The 17300-nt window shown below is 39.9% G+C and overlaps 2 protein-coding genes across 5 annotated transcripts in view; one reads left to right on the top strand and one right to left on the bottom strand.

Moving 5' to 3' along the window:
• Positions 1-6815, top strand: part of PIK3R4 (phosphoinositide-3-kinase regulatory subunit 4) — a 77293-nt gene extending 70478 nt beyond the window's left edge. For all 4 annotated transcript variants that reach the window (XM_045791739.2, XM_045791740.2, XM_045791737.2 and 1 more), the window contains exons 16-20: positions 1150-1281; positions 4361-4461; positions 5039-5127; positions 5419-5527; positions 6250-6815. In XM_045791739.2, coding sequence (XP_045647695.2) covers positions 1150-1281; positions 4361-4461; positions 5039-5127; positions 5419-5527; positions 6250-6420 — 602 coding nt within the window. In that variant the 3' untranslated portion in view covers positions 6421-6815. The remainder of the gene's footprint in view (positions 1-1149; positions 1282-4360; positions 4462-5038; positions 5128-5418; positions 5528-6249) is intronic.
• A 143-nt stretch (positions 6816-6958) lies between these two features.
• COL6A6 (collagen type VI alpha 6 chain) overlaps positions 6959-17300 on the bottom strand; it is a 107577-nt gene continuing 97235 nt past the window's right edge. Inside the window, exon 36 of the mRNA XM_045791934.2 lies at positions 6959-10151. Coding sequence (XP_045647890.2) covers positions 9941-10151 — 211 coding nt within the window. The 3' untranslated portion in view covers positions 6959-9940. The remainder of the gene's footprint in view (positions 10152-17300) is intronic.

The following is a 17300-nucleotide window of genomic DNA, read 5'->3' as shown; positions in this document are numbered from 1 at the left end:
GTTTTGAGGATTTAATGAGGTAAAAGCGTCTGTCACGGGGCTTGGTACTGGAGAAGACCTGAACAGCGGTTTCTTGCCCTGTTACTCCTCCCTGCCTCGCTTTCTCAAAGGCTGAAGGAGTACCACGTGGTCTTGCTGGCTGCTTTCCTCTGTTTTAGTTTCACATTTGCCCCATAAAGGCTTGGATTCCCTAACGTACATTTATGACACTATTAAGTATCTGCCCTTTCCTTTATCTCTTTTTATATAGTTCATAATTGAATACATTGTGTTTGCCTTATGTGTGAATAAACTGTCCGGGTCCAGGAAGATGTGATGCCAGGCCTATGAGTAGATACGAAACTGTGAGCAACTTAGTAAATGGCAGTGATGGCTCCCAGGTACCCTGATCAGCTTTGAGGGCGCCAAACTTCCTACGGCCGTCTGGGCCATTGTCCTGTAGTGGGGCAGGATGACAGAGGGACCCCATTGCCCTTTGGCCTTTTCACACTCCCAGTAGCTCCATTGGAATTGGAGAGCAGTCCAAGAAGACGCTCTGTGCCTCTGTCAGGAGCAGCTGTTCGGCGTCAGGGTTGGCATTATTCTTTGGGGCTGGGGGGCTGCTCTGTGGGGTTTGTCATGGGCCGACGTGCAGGTGCACACTCCAGTTTCTGCTGTGATTGGATACCCATACCTGGTTCCAGAGTGTTTGAGAAGAGGGCACCTGGCAATGATGGCAGGCTGAAGATAGCCACAAAGCTGCTGCCACCGTGGGGCTGGCAAAGTGGTCACCGAACGCCGGGAAAACTTCGTTGCTGGTTTAAGGCGTTCTGAACATTTCAACCTATCAAATGCAGTTTATATCTTCTCTAGACCTTTTGTTTTTGTGCGTGCCTTTGGTAATTAATACAGTGTAATTAATGAATTATTCATTTTCAGTTTACATTTATTAGACAGTTATGTAGTAGCATTGTGATGAGCACTTTATATCCTAACAACTAGAAATGCTGTGTGACACCGGGGGGACAGCTTCATGAGAACAAAAATGAGTAAAATACACTCACACAAATCTAATGGTATTTATTATTTGTATAAATGCAGCTTGATCATTTGTATAAATGCAACTTTAATCATTATACGGTAATCTTTTTGACTTTTTTTTCCTTTAAGGTACAAGCAGTGGTACTATGGCTTGTTGGGACATGAGGTTCCAGTTGCCAATTTCCAGTCACTGTCATCCTTCCAGGGCTCGAATCAGACGCCTCTCAATGCACCCTCTGTATCAGTCCTGGGTGATTGCAGGTAAAATGGAGGGCTGGCTTTCAGGTGTTGATTTTTTTTGAAAGTGCATAATACTGCCAAGACTCGTTTTTATTTTATGTGTGAACCAAATGCTTGATTTTGTTTTGTTCTGATGATGGAACTTCCTCCCACCGCTATCTCACTGTCATTTCAAATTTATTACCTTTAAAAACGATCTAATTGCCACCATTGCCTTCCATTTGTTTTCTTTCTCCCATATTTTGGGAGTTAAAGCTGCCACCATCTTTTTAGAAATCTAAGTTAGAAACCTTGACTCATCCTTGTCAGTTGCCATTTCTTGTTGATGTGTTTCTGTTGTGTTTTTTTGCAAGCTTCCCTTCTGGTCCCTCCCTTCATTGGGCATTTGGATTTTCTTGTACGGATTCTTGGCAGGTGTTTGAAACTTATCTGTAAAATGTGGTTAAAAATACTTTTCTAGCAGAGTTGTAAGAATTTGAGATAAAACATTGTAAAGCATACAGTCTGGCACACATGTAGTGCTTGATCAATAGCAGTTCTTGCCATTCTTATGTCTTTTCATTGGTCCCTTCTCATGCACATAGACCAGCTTGTACCCTGCTGCTGGCAAAGTCTCTGTGTTGCCAAATTTGATGGTCATTATTCTGCTCACCTCTTATTTAACTCATCATTTGGTTGGTTGATAGTTTCCTCTTTCTGAACTACTTTCCTTACTTGACTTCAAGGACATCACTTTCTTGGTTCTCCTATTCATTGATTTGCTGCTGATTCCCCATCTTCTTTTAAATTGTGGCCCCCTCAACTGCCTCAGGGCTCAGTCTTTGGTCCTAAACCCTTCTCCTCCTACACTGGCTTTGCTGTATGATATTGTCTAGTCTCAGGCTTTAAATACATTTATTCACAGTTATATAGCTACTTAAAATCTCCCCTAAGATGTCTAATAGGCACCTTAAATTTGATATGTCCAAACGGAATATTTGGTTTCCTTACCCCGAGACAAAACCGTTCTTCCCCCAGCATTGTCCCAGTAAATGACAGCTCTTTTATGCGAGGTGCTCAGGAAGAAGCCTGGTGTTGTCCTTGATTCTTCTCATCTTCCTTCTAGTCCATCAGCCAATCCTGTATGGTCCTAAGATATTCAGAATCTGACCACTATTTCCATCACTGTCTCCCTTATCCAAACCACCATAATCTCTTGTCCCTATTAATACAATGTGCTTGTAACTCCCTGCTTTAATCCTTACTTCTTAAGATGGTTCTTTCTGCTGCTCAGTACCTTCCCATTCCAAGTTACAGCCAGACTCCTCACTATGACCCAGAGGCTTAATGGGGATCTGCCCCTGCTACCTCTCTGACCTTTTTTTATGGGTCAGGGTTCCAACAGGAAACTGACGGCATACCTAAGGTAGGAGAGCTTGAGGATTTATTTTCACAGGAGCTACTGATGGAAGTGCGGGTGTAGAGGTATCATAAAAGCACAATGAAATGGGGCTGGTATCAGAAGACAGGGGGGAGGGAATGGTTACCAGAGTTTGCAGAGAAGTTGCGGAGAGGGCCACCTTGAGAGGAGCAGTGATTTTTGACATGAGGGGACACAGCCTGAGATGAAACATTCATCTATCCCTTCGGTCTCCTACTGTGGCTTTGGTAGGCCTGTATTAGTTTCCTAGGACCATTTTATTCTTAGGTGTAATAAATTACCACAAAGTTGGCAGCTTAAAACAACACACATTTATTCTCTAACAGTTTTGGAGGCCAGAACTTTGAAATGAGTTTTGCTGAGTGAAATTCAAGGTGGCAGCAGGGCCACATTTCCCCTGCAGGGTCTAGGGGAGAATCCATTCCCTTGCCTTTTCCTGCTTCTGCAGCTGCTTGCCTTGGCTCGTGGCCCCTTCTTCCATCTTCAGAGCCACCACCACAGCATCTTGCTCCATTGTCCCTTCGTCTTCTGCTGTCAAGTCTGCCTCCCTCTTCTAAGGACACTGGGATTGCATTTAGGGCTCACCTGGACAACCCAGGAAAATCCCATCTCAAGGCCCTTAATTTAATCATATCTGCAAAGTCACTGTACAACATAAGGTAGCATTTATAGTCTCTGGAAATTAGGACCTACTTATTTGGGGGGCTTTTAGTTTACCATAGGCCAAACCCATGTAGAGGCCAGAGTCCACAGCAACCTGTTGATGTGGCCCCCACGGAGAAGCCTTGGATTGTGAGTGGAACGTGGCCAGCCCTCCTGTGCCTTTTCCTGCCCCTCCCCCATGCTTAGGCTGCCCCAGCCATGGGGGCTTTCTGGCTTACTCGTTAAACTAAGCACATTCCTGATTCAGGGCCTTTGCATTTTTTTGGTTTATTGTCCCCCATTTAGAATGTAAGTTAAGTTCCATGAAATGGAATTTTTTTGCCTCATCTCAGCATCTGGGACAGATAGGAGCTCATAGTAAACATTGTTGGTTCGGTAAGTATTAATGAAGGAATGAAGTATTGTCACTCCCCTGCTCAAAAGTAACTAAGGGATAATGTCTTTCTTAGGCCTACAGTTTCCTTTTTCCATAATCTTCCCCTGCCTTGATCTCCCACCCCTCCTTATCACAGATGTGCGTCAGTCACAGTAATTATTTGTTTTCCCAAAGAACACAACACAGTCTCTCTGCCTAAAATGACTTACCTGTATCTGCCCGGCTCTACTTGTTCTTTCAGTCCCAGTGAAAACATCTCCATGAGGTGACCGTGATTCTTGCCAACTGGATGGGATCTTTTCCTGAGTTCAAGTGGAACTCTGTAGTTCTCTGTGCGCTCTTATATATTTTTTTCTCTACTTCTAGACCGTGGGTTTCTTGAGGGTAGAATCTATTTAGGATTCACCTTTCTACCCCACAGTTTCTTCACTGTGTTGTATACTGGTAAATATTTATTGGTAGTTTATTAAAAATATTTTTTGTCTTCCAGTCTGGTGACAGCATCACAATGTTATTTAAAAGTAGAGTGAACATTTTTTGCAGAATCAGAAAAATGGAAAGAGGTACAGGCTGACTTGGATTATCTGCCAAGATGTGGAAGCTCTGCTCTCAGTAATGGTTCTGGCCTGTGTCTCCCTTAGCTGTGCAGGGCAACAATGAAGTATCCATGTGGGACATGGAGACTGGTGACCGAAGATTCACTCTCTGGGCTAGCAGTGCACCACCACTCTCTGAGTTGCAGGTTTGCCTCCAGTTTTTACTCTAAAGGCCAAATTGCCCACATCCCAAGCACTTTCAGGCATTTTACCAAACCTGATATCTGTTGGGCTTTTGGGTTGTGTTTTAAATTAGTAGGAGATGGCTTTCCCATTCCTCAGGCTTACTAACCACATTCCTCAGTCTGGGCATTTGGTTGCTAGCTCCATAAGGTTTGTGAGGTCTCTGTGGAGCCCCAGTAAAAATCTGGGAAAACTGGAACGCGACCCTCTTACCTACACTTTTTTCAGATTGCCACCCTGGGTGCTTCACTGGGGCAAAAGGTAGGAAAGAGGTTTTTTTCTCCTTTAGTTGGAGTCCTCCTAAATAGAAAATGTTAAGAGGCTGAAGAGGTTTTGCCTCTTTATTGGGAATGATACAAAGCAAATGCATTTTAAGGTCCCAAGGAAAGACGTACAGAAAGTATACCTAAATGGTCTCTCATTTCTTCAGTTCATCAGGTGCCTGGAAAGCTACTGCCAGTTGACTTGTTTCTAGAAATGGCACCACTTAGGGAATACACTGGTATCTTTGATTTGATTCTTATTTCTTTCTTTTTAAAGCCCTCTCCTCACAGTGTCCATGGTATCTACTGTAGTCCTGCGGATGGAAATCCTATCCTGCTAACAGCTGGCTCAGACATGAAAATAAGGTACAATATTTGATAAAGGATACTTACTATGTAACACTTAAAAGGAGAAAGATAATAAGGATAATATGTGGATGGATAGTCTGGTTACTACTAGGGTGCTATCAATGTTGTAATGTTTAAAATCCCCCACATCTTGCAGGAATAGCTGTTAATACTTCATTTGTCCCTAATTTTATGCTGTTCTAGGAAAACTCGCTTTTCCTAGTGCAAAAGAAAATAAGTTATATAAGTAATGATCATTAGTTCCTCCCCTTCTCCAGAGATAATCAGCATTCGTTTTCTCTTCCCTAGGTTTTGGGATTTGGCTTACCCAGAGAGGTCCTATGTTGTTGCAGGAAGTGCTAGTTCTTCGTCTGTGTCCTACTATAGGAAAATAATTGAAGGCACTGAAGTGGTTCAGGTACAAGCAGTCTTGTTTTCTTTCAACTTCTGTAGGCACAAAAATGACTTTGGCCAAGAGGGGCGTATTTAAGAAATAGGTTTATTTTCTCTTATTAAGGTATAATAAACATATTAAAGGCACACACGAGTACATAGTTTGAAGCACTTTGTACACTTGCTTAGTCCTCACAACAATTTATAAGAAAGTACCTTTACTACTTTCCTTCGACAAATAAGAAAGTTAAGCACCATGAAGTAACTTGTCTGAGATCATCCAGGAATTATTAGGCAGCAAAGCTGGGATTCAGACCTGGCTGTTGGAACTCCAAAGCTTGTGTTCTTGAGTTGGGCAAAAACATCCAGCGAGATAATGAGTCTGAAAATGCCTGGCTCCTAGAAGGTGCTCAGTAAATGAATGAAAAGCATTTCTGTCCATATTCTGGTCATTTATACCCCTTTACTATAGGCTTTCCCTCTTTTCTTTTGATGGTGACAAAAAGTAATATGAAAAATTTATAAACAGGCCAATAATCTATACATATCCGTAAGTGGCTACTCGTGGAAAACAATATCATTTTGGACTCTTTTTATTCCGTGTATTTGTGAAAGGGTGACTACCTCACAGGAAGTTTTAGCTTAACGACAACAACCTGTCCCAGGAGCTACAATATTGATAAGAGGTATAGTGTGGTACAGGCTTCTAACTTCTGGCTTCCTCCCTGACTTTTAACCATGAAACAGGAGATCCAGAATAAGCAGAAGGTAGGACCGAGTGATGACACCCCTCGGAGGGGCCCAGAATCTCTGCCTGTGGGGCACCACGACATCATCACAGATGTGGCCACATTCCAGACAACACAGGGCTTCATTGTAACTGCATCTAGAGATGGGATTGTTAAGGTGTGGAAATGAAAACCTACTGGTTTGTAGAATTTGTAATAAAGTTATAAGTATACTGTAACTTGAGAGCAAAGGTATTTTTAGAGGACAGAAGTGAGATTCATTTCCTTTTCAAAATTATGTCTGTATATTACCATTTCATGATTAAACAGATCCCATCCAAGGTGGTTAAGGAAGTTGCCCTTAACTAGTATATTCATGCATATCTCTGCAGGAATCAGCTAAAACAACAGTATCTGGGATTTTTTATTGTATAGGTCACAGAGGTGAGGAATTTAAAATGCTAAGACTTACATAAGTTTACTTTGTATTGAAAGATCGTTGTAAGCTATTATAATGTAAAAACACATTTTTGCTATTATAAGTGCTATTCAAACCAGCCAATAAACTGTATTCAAGCATCTTAAGGGTTTTTTGTTGGTGTTTTAAACAGTAAACTTCAGAATAATAAACATTTGTTCTTAAGAAATGGACTCAGTGTCACAAAGAATCAGTGACAGAAGTAGGCCCTATGCCTGCATTTCTGACTCAGTATTTTGTTCTTTCTGCATCTTTCTTCCTATTTTACAGTCTGCCTTAACAGTAGAACTGATCTGTGTATCGACCCTCGAAAAATGTCTCTCCTTGGCCATCATTACTATTTTTTATAGGCTCTAGTATAAATTCTGAAACTTGGCCCATTAGCTTGCTTTTATCCAGTGTCAGTTATTTATTAAATGCATGACAAAAAAAGAAAAGGACTAAGCTGTTAAAAACATGCCAAACATCTGTACTTTTAAAGACCAAAATTGGCCTTTCCCACAAAAATAAACCCTTCAAGCTTATCAATTATTATTTGTATATGAACCTAATTGTATTTTCACATTTGTCATCCATTTGCTGAAGGATTTATAATGTTCGTTTAAAATATTTCATTTTTAAATTAGTTACATGAGTCTGTAAACCAAAAAGTTAAGAAGATAATCTGACTCTGGGGAAAATAGTACTTAAATACTCAAAAAAGTTAATTTTCTGTAATTATAGGATTCAGTTATGGTACATGACAGTTTGCAGTGCATAGGTCTGGCTTCACGATTCCATACACTTAGTTTTGTGTTTACCTGTCTAAACTCATCAGAAAACCGTGTCATTCACAAAGGCCTGAGTTCGGAGTCTGGACCCTGACAAGGCTGGATAGCTATTTGCAAATTTGACTTTGTCATGTTACATTGCCTCTGCTTCCCTTCTTGTCTGTTAAGACCATATATCCAGAGGAGTGCCTAGCTACTAAGATTTCGTGTCTGCAGAAGTTAGAGGTCAAACTCCTGGACTGAGAAAGAGCTTCAAGCCTGGAGCCATTAGCAAAACCACATCACTGACAAACATGCTGAGGGGAAAATGGGTGGAGATGTAATCCTTTCTCCCCTTATCTTCCTGCCATCCATTCTTCCTAAACTTCCCCTTCATTTGGTTGAATTGTATTGCAATCTAAGGCCATGTTGAGTTGCATCTTTTTTTTTATTTTGACTGTTTTAAACACGTTTGACTCCTAGCTTAGTGCAGAGATAATAGGAGGCATTTCCTTTATAGTCAATTAATTCACATGTTTAAACCAGGGAGCACCACTGCCTATTTGTGCTATTCTTGGTTTAAATAGGGGTTTATTTAACTTACATTCAAATTTTTGCTGCTTTTCCCCTTTAGGAGAAAGAGGTAAATCATGGGAAATGCTAATATTAGGGATTTTAAAAAAGGAACTTAATATCTGTATGTTTCAGGCCCTTCATCTGTTAAGGATTAAAAAGACCCAAAATGCTAAAATAATCTCAGTTACCAAGGGCAAAAATTTTTGATGTACTTTACTTATCAATGCAGAAAAAATAAATACATTTTAAAGTATTTCTAGCAGTAAATCGGAAGAGTTCTTGCTTAATCCATAGTTAACCAGAAAAATCCCTTTTATTAAAATACCTCTTGAATATTGCTCATCAGTTTCCTCTACTTGAAACATAAATTTTTCCTGAAACCCCCTAAGCATTGCTTAGGATATGAAGAAACCTAATGTGCTCTATTCTCTATTTCCTGAGTATGAAGATGACATTTTAACTCCTTGCCCCTCTGAAGACATTGGGAGCTAACTCTATGGAGGTGCCTGAGTAAGGATGGCAAAAGTGGTTTTAAAACAGTGGAAATGGCCTTTAATAGCTTTTATGAAGAGAAAAGAAAATCCCCTCCTTGTCTTAGGTGCCAGTAACCATCTGCCCCATGCATCCAAGCAGGGTCTCCCTCCCTGAAGAGAGTGATGTTCTGCCAAGCAGAGCCACTGCTACCAACTCTGGAGCCAGCTCTGAGAATTTGAGGTAAGGTCCAAACATCGTGTCTATAGTTGTTGAAAATATTAGCCCATCATAAGATTAAGAATTAGTTATGTGATCTGGATGGGGCTGAGGGGGGAGCAAGCTGTCAGAATGCTCTTGGAGGCTAGGCATTCGGAAGACCTTTTGTGCTTTAACTGCTCTGATCTCTGTGCATCTCTGTACATCTCTGCAACCCCAAGTGGATTAACCACCTTATTTTTCCAAACTCAATATGCATTTAAGACTCCGTTTAGATCTTGGTTAGTCCTGTTGGGTACTGTTCACTGTTGACTAAATAGCTACGTGTTGGGTAAAAGTAACTCAGCCTCCCCCATGACCAGTTGTCTTTACTCTCCTTGTCTAAAGAATATATGGATTAGTAAAAAATAATACATGTAACAATAATGGTAAAGAATAAGAGTCCATCAAAATGGCCAGGCAGGAGGCTCTATATAATGAGGGAACTTCTAGCTCAAAAGCAATTACTTATGTTTTGGGGGAATTAACAAGTTTCTCATTGAGTTAAAGAGAAGTTGGAGCAGAGAAAATTCTCTGCTGCTTACCTGTCCAAGCAAACAACCGCAGAAAGTGGAAGGAAACCTTCCAGCACAAGCCTATCAGAAAGCTGGCCACTCCACGCAGAGACAGTAATGTGTTTAAATGGTATCACGGAAAGCCAAATTATCAAGGTTATGACACATAAGCATCAATTTGCAAATGTAAATGTTGGGGTCTTTCAAAACATTAAGCTTTGGTTAAACAGATGAGCATTAAACAGTACTAAATAGAGAACGAAAGCTTGGCTTGCAGAAAGTTTAGGCTGGACGGAGAGCTACAATCAAAAGAATTAACATTGGCTCATGTATATACTATTTAAAGTTTACCTTCAGATTACATCTCCATTGGACTTTTCAGAACCCTTCTTTCATTCTTCCATCTCTTAATGATAATAGTTCTTGAACTATCAGAGTGCTGGAATTACGAGGAGTGCTCAAAGAAATGGACATGATCAATCTCAATACCAGTGAGTGCAAGGGGTCAAACTGCCTGATAATCTACACCCTGTGTTTCGTCCAGCTCTCCAGAGTGGACGTCTGGATATAGGTGGATATCCAAATAAAAGTCGCCCATTGTTACGGCAATGAATTTAGTTACTTAAATCCAGAGTCTTACCATGCTTCCTAAGGGGAACTTCTTCAAGCACTTCCTTTGTCATGTTGGTTTGGAGCAGTTTTTATCACCCTTTTTCCATTTTTAAAGACATGGAATGTGTTTCTGGTAAGATTTCGAATAGTATCATCTCTGCTGCCTCTTGCTACTCTTGGAAGATATTTTTTATCTTGAAAGAACTTTGCCTTCTGTAATGCATCTTCTTTGAGGGCAGTTTTATGTGGTCCAGGAACAAAGCTGTATAACAAAAGAGGAAACGTCAGAGGATAAATGGCATTTCAACTTTAATAGACTATATTAATTCTGTCTTCCTAGTATTGTCCCCATTCCTTGTTGCACCCTTCCTTCAGGGTAATTTTACTAAGACTGTTAAACTGGAGATTTACACTGGGCAGATACATCAGAAGCTGAGACTGAGATGTAAGACATCTTGTCAAAATATGCAAAATCATTTCAACAGCAAATTCCTTCTTCATGGAACACGTTCCACCCGGAACTTCATATGGCTGGCTTCTTCTGATTACTAAGGTCGGAGGGCAAGTACTACACCTCATTAGAGGCTGCTGCATCTATAGGTTTCCAGTCTACAGTATCCTGGTTGCTCAGCACAATATGCCCCCCCCCTTTTTTTTTTGTGACATATCACTGTCTGAATCTTCATTTACTTGTAAACTTCTTTGTGATCTGTTCCCTATTCTATCCTCCCAGACAGAAAATTTCACAAGACCATGTCTGGTAATCATAGCAATCCCAGGAACTTTAGAAGAGCATACAGTAGATACTCAAACATTTATCTAATGAAAACATGAATGGATGCCACTCCATCTTTCCTCTTCCCCTCCCCCAGTCCATTCTTCCCTCCTTCCGTCTGTCCATCCAAATGCTGATGCTCTGTGGAAGGCACTATATTATATACAGTGGGGGACATGGAAATCATGCCCAGTCTGGCAAGCACATAGAGTTTGAGGTCATGAATAACTCAACATTAAACCCAGCTGGGGTCAGACTCTGGAAGGCAAAGTTGCTAGACTGACAGGTCAAGGAATCATAGAAGCCAAGTACTGACTGGAAGTTCTAACCTATCCAATAAAACTGTGCCAGTGGAAATGTCCTGTAATCACTGGCCAGTATGGCAGCCACTAGCCACTTATATCTATTGAGCACTTGAAATATGTTTAGTGTGACTGAAGAACTGAATTTATAATTTCATTTAATTGAAAGCTAGTGGTTACTATATTGGTGCAGGAAAGGAGCCATTTCAGACAACCTTATTTTACAGCGAGGTGGTAGAGCTTTAGGTCCATAAACATTCTTATATTCCAGCTGCTCTACTTACTGGCTGAGCAGCTCTGAGCAAATCACCTAACTAGAGTGATCTTGATGTCTTCAGGTGTAAAATGGGAATAAAAACAACCTATGTTGTGAGCAGCATCTGAAATCCCCTAGACTAATTACCATGGTGCTCTGTTGGTTACAGATGAGGAAACTGACTGCATGTAGAGGTGAACATCGGGGACAGAACTGAGACCGTAACCCACAACCCTCTGATACTAAGAGTTTGGTGTTACTTCCATTGGACTTGTTTTTTATTTGGGACACCATGGAAAACTATCAAGATACTTATTTTTTAAAAAGGTTTTATATATTTGAGAGAGAGAATGCGTGAGAGCACAAGCAGGGTTGGGGGGAAGGACAGGGGGAGAGGAAGACTCCCCACTGAGCAGGCCAAAGGCAGCCGCTTTCCTGACTGAGCCACCCAGGCGCCCCAACTATCAAGATATTTAGAATAAGAAAGTGCAGTGAAGAAGGTCATGCTATCAGGAGAAGCTGGATATGGCTGCAGAACCACAGGAAAGCAGATGGCCTAGGGCAGGTTCGATAGTTTAGAAGGTATGAGGAGATTGGCACATAAGCTCTTTGTGAATATTTTTAGAATGAATGTGTGAGAGCCTGGTGACTTAAGAAGAAAAGGTTTATCATTAACATTTGCTGAATTGTGGTCAAGGGAAGAGTCAAGAGAACTCCAAAACACTGACATCAGGAAAACAGTGCCAGTATTCACTACAATCCATTTCTTCCTATTTGGATTTTTCTGCTTTCACCAGCTTTAAATCTGATCTCTCATGAAAATAAAAATATTTAGAAAATAAGTGAAAGATAAAGAATTTAAAATTAGTTCACTTCTTTCTCTCACATACATATGACATGCATGCCTATGTGCCAACACACACACACACTCCACGTACTCCACGTACGCCTCTTGCCTCTATAATGAGAGCTAGAAGCAAAGGAGACATCAAATCAGCAAAGAACCATGCCATTATATACTATATGTCTGGGCTTCTGAAACTCAAATCCCAAAGTATATCTCCATTCACTTCCAACAGCTATCTGGAACACACCAAGTTGATCAACATACTTCTCCCAGTTACCAAGAAAGCTGAATTTCAGTGCAAATATAATTTCTCACACCTCCCATTTTTGCTCTTATTTCCAGAAATATTAGGAGCTCAAATTCTCCAAAGTCATAATTGTTTATATGCACAGAACATACCTCCACCAATCATGGAGAATGTATCCTTTGAGTCTGGATCACACCATTTTCATGTCTTGGGTTTATCTATACTGGTCTCCCCTCCCCTTCTCCACTTCCCTCTTTCCACTAGATCCTTTTTATGCTAAGTTATCTTTGTTATTTCATAACCCCCTACTCTTTGTTAAGAAAAAGCTGTTAAACTGCTAAGTGCTTCTATAGTATGACACTATCTTTTTTTCCCCCTCAAATACCTTTTTTTTCCCCCTCAAATACCTTTTTTTTTTAAGATTTATTTATTTATTTATTTGACAGAGATAGAGACAGCCAGCGAGAGAGGGAACACAAGCAGGGGGAGTGGGAGAGGAAGAAGCAGGCTCATAGCGGAGGAGCCTGATGTGGGGCTCGATCCCAGATTGCCGGGATCACGCCCTGAGCCGAAGGCAGACGCCCAACCGCTGTGCCACCCAGGCGCCCCTCCCCCTCAAATACTTTTATTCTCAAAAGGATAGAGCATGATAAACACTGTATCTCTGAACTTTTTTTTCACTGTTGTACACAGGAGCTTGTATTTGATAAGCATTTGGTAAGAATCATCGGGTTACACTGTTTGGGAACATCTATAGAATTTGTTTTTCCTTTTGTTACATATTGTTGAGTTATTTCTTTACTTATTGGTAACTCCAACAATAGGTAGTCAAGATAAAGAAACAAGAATGAAATACAGCTGATCATCTCATATCTTGTGCCCAACTCCAGTAAAGCTGGTGGAAAAGATATGGTGGCTAGACAAAATAAGGTGGGTGGGACTCTGTAGATTTCAGTTCTCTGTGATCATAGATTCCTCCATCTACGCAGATAATCAGGAGTCAATTGTGCTGCATTTACTAGTTGACTGGATACACTGGAGTAGAAAATGCAGACAAGATTGCTTCTATTTTGAGAATCCTTTTTAATTCGCATTTTGTGTGTCTAGAAAACATACTTTGGAAGGTAGAATTACAACCGATGTATTATTCATATGGCATTGGTGACTGTGTCCATTTTTTACAATTCGATTGTTCTGGCTGTGCTCTGTCAGTGCTTTCAAGTCTGGCACAAGAGCTTCCCTGACTGGATGAAGCACTAAGCAGGTGGCTTTCTGTCTTTTATTGTATCTGAGTGGATCTAAGCGCTTACAAAGAGGCTGCCCTACAATCTCACCCTTACTGGCCATCTGTCTCCTTGGTTGCTTGTGTTCAGTTCTTTTCTTTTCCATCTGATAAGAACCAGCTTCTACCTGTATTTCTCAAAATCTCACAGTGGAATGATCTAATTCTTATGCAAGTCATTTTGAGACTTGGCAAGTCATCTTTATGGCCAGGCATCTTGCCTAGCAGGCATTCTCGGCTCCCTCAATTATGTGCTCAATTCTGCCTCACTTCTCTTGAAAGGCTCAGGCAGGGAGTTTCGGAAGCAGCTGTGTGGCTTGTTACCTTTTATTATGGTCTTTGGTCACTTAGAGAAGGCCTGGGGTGTCCTAGGCTAAGGCCCCATCAGGGAGTTCACCAGCAGTGGTATGGATTTCATGTCTCAATTCCTGATGGCCCAGCCACTGCCTGTCATTTCCCTGTTTCAGATACAGAGGAGCAGCTGAGCCTCCAGGAGAGCTGGGCAATATGAAGAAGGGGAAGAAACATCCTGTCGAAAAGTACTGTGAATCCCCTCCACTCACATTGATCTTTAAACAAAATGCATGGTAGGAATAGTTTCCAAAAATTCCTTTTAATTTGTATAGGCAGGCTTCAGTATCTGCCTACCTCAGTTATGGCCAAATACATGATATGTGGAGCCCAGCGCACATGGAAATGGGAAGCTCCTTTCCATGCTGCCAGACACCTGCAGCAGGGGGAGCCCTGCTCTTTGTGGACCGACCACGCAGGCTTGTTTGAGGCCTGAGTTCAGGAAGCATTTGCTGCTGGACAGTTCCCTGCTTCCCAGCAAGGTGAGATTTGAGGCAGAGGCTTCTCAGAGCTTCTGGAGCTGGGGCACCTGGACTGAGAGTGCCTCTCTGGCCCTGATGACCACAGAGAAATGCTGACACTGCACACTAAAAGTAGGCACACACTATCCAAGGCATTTGCCTACTAAGTGCGATTCACAGAGGCTGGTACACATTTGATTTTACTCAGATGTGGGGTGTGCATGTGGGTGTGGTAGTACAACCTGATTTTTCACTGCTCTCCTAACTACAATTATCTCTAATTCTAAAAAAATGTAGGGGCACCTGGGTGGCTCAGTCATTAAGCGTCTGCCTTTGGCTCAGGGTGTGATCCTGGCGTTCTGGGATCGAGCCCCGCATCAGGCTCCTCCGCTGGGAGCCTGCTTCTTCCTCTCCCACTCCCCCTGCTTCTGTTCCCTCTCTGTCTGTCAAATAAATAAATAAAGTCTTTTCAAAGTAAAAATTTAAAAAAAATTAAAAAATGTAAGTAATGTTCATACATGCAAAAAATATATATGTACATTATTAAGTTTTAAAAGAACTTTTGCCTTTGTTGATACTTTTAAAAATATCCTAATTAAAAAATATTAAATTCTACTCTGATTCCTTTCTTTGGGTATACATATATTTTCTTCTTCTATAACATCTCAAGAGCAATGTTTAGCTCATTAGCTTTTAGAGTTTTTAAGTTTTCCCTAACACAAGAATTAAGACTATAAACTTTCCTAAATTATGACTTCTGACATATCCCACAAATTTTGACACATAACATCTTGATCATTATACAGTTCTAAGTATTGTAAAGTTTTCATTATAATTTTTTGCCTTATTTAGGAATGTGATTTTAACTTAAAAATGTATGGATTTTAAAAACATTTTTATTAATTTCTAACTTAATCAAATTCCGATCAGTTTGGATTGTACGATGCTAGTTCTTAGAGCTTTGTTGACACCTGCTTGGTAAGTTAAAAACTGCACAATGAACACCTGGTGAACTCTCCTCCTTGATTCAACTAGTTGTTAATATTACATGTGTTCTTTAGAAGAAAGTCTCATTTTTCTATGCAGGGTTCTAAATGAACCTACTAAATCAAGTTTGTTATTTATGATGAAATCTTTAATATCTTTACTCATTTTTGTCTTCTTGACTGATCAGTATTCAAACTGGTGTACCGAAACCTCCAACTCTAATGTTAGTTCAATGGCAATTTCTCCTTGTAGTTTTTCAATTTCTACTTTGTATATTTTAAGATTATTTTATTACCCTTTAGAAATTTCGAATTGTTGTATCTTCTTCATGAATTACTCTGTCATCATGTAGTGGCTTTTTATCCCAAGACAGTTTTGTTAAAGAGAATATTTACCTGATACTAACATGTTGTATTCTAGCTTTATTTTTCTGGTTACTGGTATGCTTGTATATGTCATCTTCTGCATATAGCAGTATATATTAAGTTTCCAGATTTTTTTTGAAAAATTTGCCTTGTATATTTTTTTCCTTATTTCCAACTTTTCCATGTCCTTATTTTGTGGCTGTGTCTCTATAATTGAAAGCAAGTTACAGCTGGATTTTGTTTAAGTCCATCCATCTCTGTAACTGGCATGTTTAGTCTATGTTTATTATGACTCCTGATGTATTTAAATGGATTTGATTCTGCTGTTTTACTTTGTGCATTCTACTTGTCCTCTCTGCCCCCTACCTTGCTTTTTTATTTAAAACAACATTTATGTTGTTTGTTTTTATTCCATTTTCCTGTGGTACATTTTTGGTAGTCAGCTACTTTCCATTTTCCCCCCTACAATTTCTAATGCATTTTTAAGAGAGTCTGAAGTTTTTCAGTAACCTGCCAGTCCAAACAATTCAAGTTCCTAGAGCCCTTAACTCCATTTACCTTCCCATGACATATAGTATTATTATTGACCCATTTTTCAGTAACACCATTTTTACCCTTAAGGCTCAATTTCATTTTTTTAAATAACAAAAGATTATTTTATTGTCCAATATATTTTCTCAAGTTTAAATAATATTTCTTAATATGTATAATCTAAGTACAACTGTTTTTTTCTGTTAAACCACTAGGTGCCAACAAATATTTCATTTTCATACCTTTGTTAACAAGTACAGCTTTTTTGTAACCCTACCAATTAGATATTACTAGATATTACTAGATATACTAAATCTAACATTTAGATTTTCCTAAATAGTGTCAAATTTGGTCATTTATTAGTGTTGCATCTCAGCCCTTCCTCCCGCGGTCGTTTTTACTTTCCTTGAAGTACGTACTTCAGAAGTTCCTTCAGCAAAGGTCTTTGTGGTGAACTGGTGTTTTTTGTTTATCCTCGTTATCTTTGCTTCACCATTATTTTTTAAAGTTGGTTTTTCTACGTTGATAAAAATGTTCTTCCATTACTTTAAAAGTTCTTAACGGTTTTCTGGCTTCCACTATTGCTACTGATAATCCAGCTGCCAGCCTAATTGTAGTTTCTTTGTTAATAATCTCTTTCTTTCAGGCTGCTTTCCTCTTCGGGTTGGCGTCTGCACACCCTACGCCCTAACTGCTGCTTTCTTTGTATTTATCGCGCCGGTCGTACCCGATCTTCTCTCCATCTTTCAATTCATCTCTTCCGTAAGTTCTCGAAAATGATCATCTCTTGATGTATTTGAATATTATCTCATTTATGACTTCAAGAATTCCAATTTGATATAGATCTTTCCATTCTGTTCTGTCTCTAAACTTCTTACATTTATCTTCTCTGCATTCTGAGTGCTTTCTTCAGCTTTATTTCCCAGTTCATTATGTTTCTCTTTAGATGTTCCTATTATTCTGTTTAAATCATCCACTGAATTTTAAAGTTTTTTTAATTCACAGAA

This window comes from Ursus americanus, chromosome 20 (genome assembly GCF_024610735.1).
Source record: "Ursus americanus isolate L20-20 chromosome 20, mUrsAme1.1.p, whole genome shotgun sequence".
In the NCBI taxonomy this organism is placed as follows: Eukaryota; Metazoa; Chordata; class Mammalia; order Carnivora; family Ursidae; genus Ursus; species Ursus americanus.
This window is presented reverse-complemented; position numbering and strand designations above follow the sequence as displayed.